This window comes from Seriola lalandi, unplaced genomic scaffold (assembly GCF_002814215.2).
Source record: "Seriola lalandi dorsalis isolate HSWRI2012SDOR001 ecotype SW California unplaced genomic scaffold, Sedor1 jcf7180002050783, whole genome shotgun sequence".
NCBI classification, from domain to species: domain Eukaryota; kingdom Metazoa; phylum Chordata; class Actinopteri; order Carangiformes; family Carangidae; genus Seriola; species Seriola lalandi.
In genome coordinates this window covers 1-3018 of record NW_019521336.1, presented here as the reverse complement: position 1 = coordinate 3018, position 3018 = coordinate 1, and the positions used below count along the sequence as shown (strand labels likewise).

The 3018-nt window shown below is 43.4% G+C and overlaps 1 protein-coding gene across 1 annotated transcript; it reads right to left on the bottom strand.

Moving 5' to 3' along the window:
* Nucleotides 1-257: 257 nt before the first annotated feature.
* On the bottom strand, nucleotides 258-2993 carry LOC147819673 (uncharacterized; the record flags this gene model as incomplete). The annotated part of the gene is made up of 3 exons (XM_087171975.1): nucleotides 2749-2993; nucleotides 736-880; nucleotides 258-537 (listed from the first exon to the last, which is right to left on the bottom strand). Coding segments are annotated over exons 1-3 (434 nt in total), but the record flags the coding sequence as incomplete, so codon positions are not given.
* Between the last annotated feature and the right edge of the window lie 25 nt (nucleotides 2994-3018).

Here is a 3018-nt window from a genome sequence, read left to right as displayed (position 1 = left end):
GGAGAATACAACAACAATTATCACAACTATGTCAACAGCCATTACGCTATTATGTTATTTGATCAGGTTTGATGATATGCAAATGTGTGCAGAAAGGCATGCTAAAATCTACTCAGATCATCTACTGCATATGGGGTAGCTATAGTGTAAGTATGATGTTTCTACTATCTATCATCTATAGTCGAAGACGCCAGCATGACGACATCGTGCCATGGTGGCGGGATATAAACACGAATGAGTAATGAGGACGTGCGTACATTCTTCGAGGTGGTTTCTTTCCTTCGACCTTGGGGCGGGTCGCTCTCCTCTGGTGGCGGACTCCTCTCCTCTGGTGGCTGTGGAGAGCGCCGCTGTTGTCTGTGAGGAGAAGACTGTGACACAGGCTGTTACTGAGAGGCAGGGAGGGTTCAGCAGGGGAACGAAGGCAGGTCTGAGAGCAGTAGAGCTGCGGAGGTGACGGCTGTTCATCTGACCAGCAGGGTGAACACTGGCTCTTCGAGGCTTTTGGTGTAGTGCTGATGGTATTTGTTCTCCTACCTGGGAGGAATAAAGAAAAAGGTAAATGAACAGAAAATAACAAGTGCATCATTCATGTGTTTCTAGTTCTTCTCACTCCCTACTCTTACATAATCCGCTGAAATATAAAAATAAATAGTGATCTGTTTGCTTTCCTGTGGAGTGATTACACACTAAAACCACGTCAGGCTGTAGAGCTACAGCAGATCTTACACTCACCTTCTCCCTGCCACTGAGCATCATTTTGCTGGGAGCTTATTGCAGGGCACCTCCCCTCCTGTGTCAGCTTGATCGTGTTTTCATGCTGACCTGGTGATGTGGACTTGGTGCAGCTTAAGACAGTGACTGAATTGCATACAATATCCTGGGAATGCAGAAAGAAAGAAACGTAGTTCAATGCTATGGGTATATGCTCATGTCTCTCTGTTACACATGAAACATCACTGTCCAAAGGTGACAAAATCAGGCCATCATCACCTCTGAAGCTCAGACAGACATATTGAGTGCTACTGATCTCTCATCTAACTCCTGGCTAGAAATATAATAAGTCAGGCTATTCCTTTAAAATGATGAAGGTAAAAGTCATATATTACATATACATTATGTACACTACACCCACTCCAACCCACCTGTAGACCAAGAAATACCTTAACACACAGAGAAATAGAAACGTATTCTGAATTTTGTGGAGAGAGATGAGTGACAAATTAAAGAAAAAACATGAATAAATGAGTGGAGAAACTCCAGATGCTTCCACACAGGTGCACTGCACGGTACAAATAAGCAGTTAACATCCAATCATGGTCTGTGGTATGTGTAATAAAACTGAGCAAACCCAGCGGATTCAGATTTTGTGTCAAGATGGCAAGAGGACATTATCTAAGTGACTTTGAAAGAGGGTTCATTGTTGGATGGCGGGAGCTTCAGTCACAAACTGGCTGGTGTTTCAATAGGAACAGTGACTGAAGTGACATCTGCGTTTAGATCTACAGGAAAGACGTCAGTAAATAAGGTCAGAGATTGTGGTCAACAGGGTTCATATGATGACCGTGATGCTCGTGCATTAGTGTGATTTGTAAAAAAACAAAAGGGGCGACTCTTCCTCAAGTGACTGAGAATGTCAATACTGGACGTGATCAGACAGACGGGTGAACAGGCCGTCGACAGTTACATGGAGAGGAATATGATATTGTAGGGTTGCCCAGCCATGTTTTAATGGCTACCTCCAGCATCATGCCACAAAGCAAAAGTCGTCTCAAATTGTTTTTTATTAACATGACAATGTGTTCAGTGAACTTCAGTGGCCTCCCCAGTTACCAGATCTGGTAGGGTAGAGGATGTGCTAGAACAGGAGACTGTTAGCATGAATGTGCAGCTGACAAATCTGCTTTGTAATGCTTAAAACCATAAAAGACGTAGCATTGCCTCCAAGCTGGGACGAGCGACCATTGATTCGGCATTTTCTGTTTCTATATAAATAAAGCGCACCTGTTGAAAATTAGCTTCCAGGCATTTCTGTTTCTGTAGGAGAAATCAACCTGCGACAGTATTATCATGATGTCATATGCTTCCTATTCCCACTTAACTTTAATATTATGTGTGGGGGTTTTTTTTCATGACATAATAACAGCAAACAGCAAAGTAACACAAAAAAATAAATATACTGCAGTAATGTATAAGTGCCTTGTAGCTGTACTTAAATACAGTATTGAATGTATTTTCCACCGGTGGTGTGGGAGGGGCCCTGAGGAGGGGACCATGCTGGCTCCACACCCACATCAACTCTCCAGTCAGACCCTTTAAATCCAGAGTCAAGACACAGACACACAGGCCTGTTGTCTCTTTACCTACTGGACAAACTAAACACACTAAAATACCTGCTTATTAACAATAACCGCCCCTAAAAGACAATTGTATGTCTTTGTTTGCTTTGTCCAATTTCAGAAAACACTGTTATAATTATGTCCTCAGCAGAGGGGCACATGTAACGTTCATTACTAGCTAATGTTAGCAAAGCACTCCTCAACAAAAAGGCTCATTTATAGCGACTGTAAATACACTTTACGTACAGTAAAACGTATAATAATTGTAATATTAATTTCTGTAACGTAGCTTTTCAGAAAAACACGTTAGTCTCATTCTAAAATAAAGTAACGATCGACTTTAGCTAGCTTTCGTTTGAGCTACTTCACCTATGTTTGGTGGTGGTGATGCCCTAACATGCAAACTTACCCCGTTCATGACTTGTTTTCGTGGCTCCTCACTCGGCTCGGGCTTCTCGTTTTTTAGGGAAAATAATAAATGAAGTTGTCCGCCGGTTCGGAGATTAACCTCGCCCCGCTCCTACGGTAGTGCCCTCCCTACACGGTGGCCCCGTCCGCGGCGACTGTGTGCCCGTGTGTTGTGTTTAAACTGCCAGCAGCTTCGCCGATGCAGCCTCCGCAGCTCCGCAGCTCCACTCCGCCATTTTTCTCCATGTAAATGAAGGAGAAGAGAGACGGG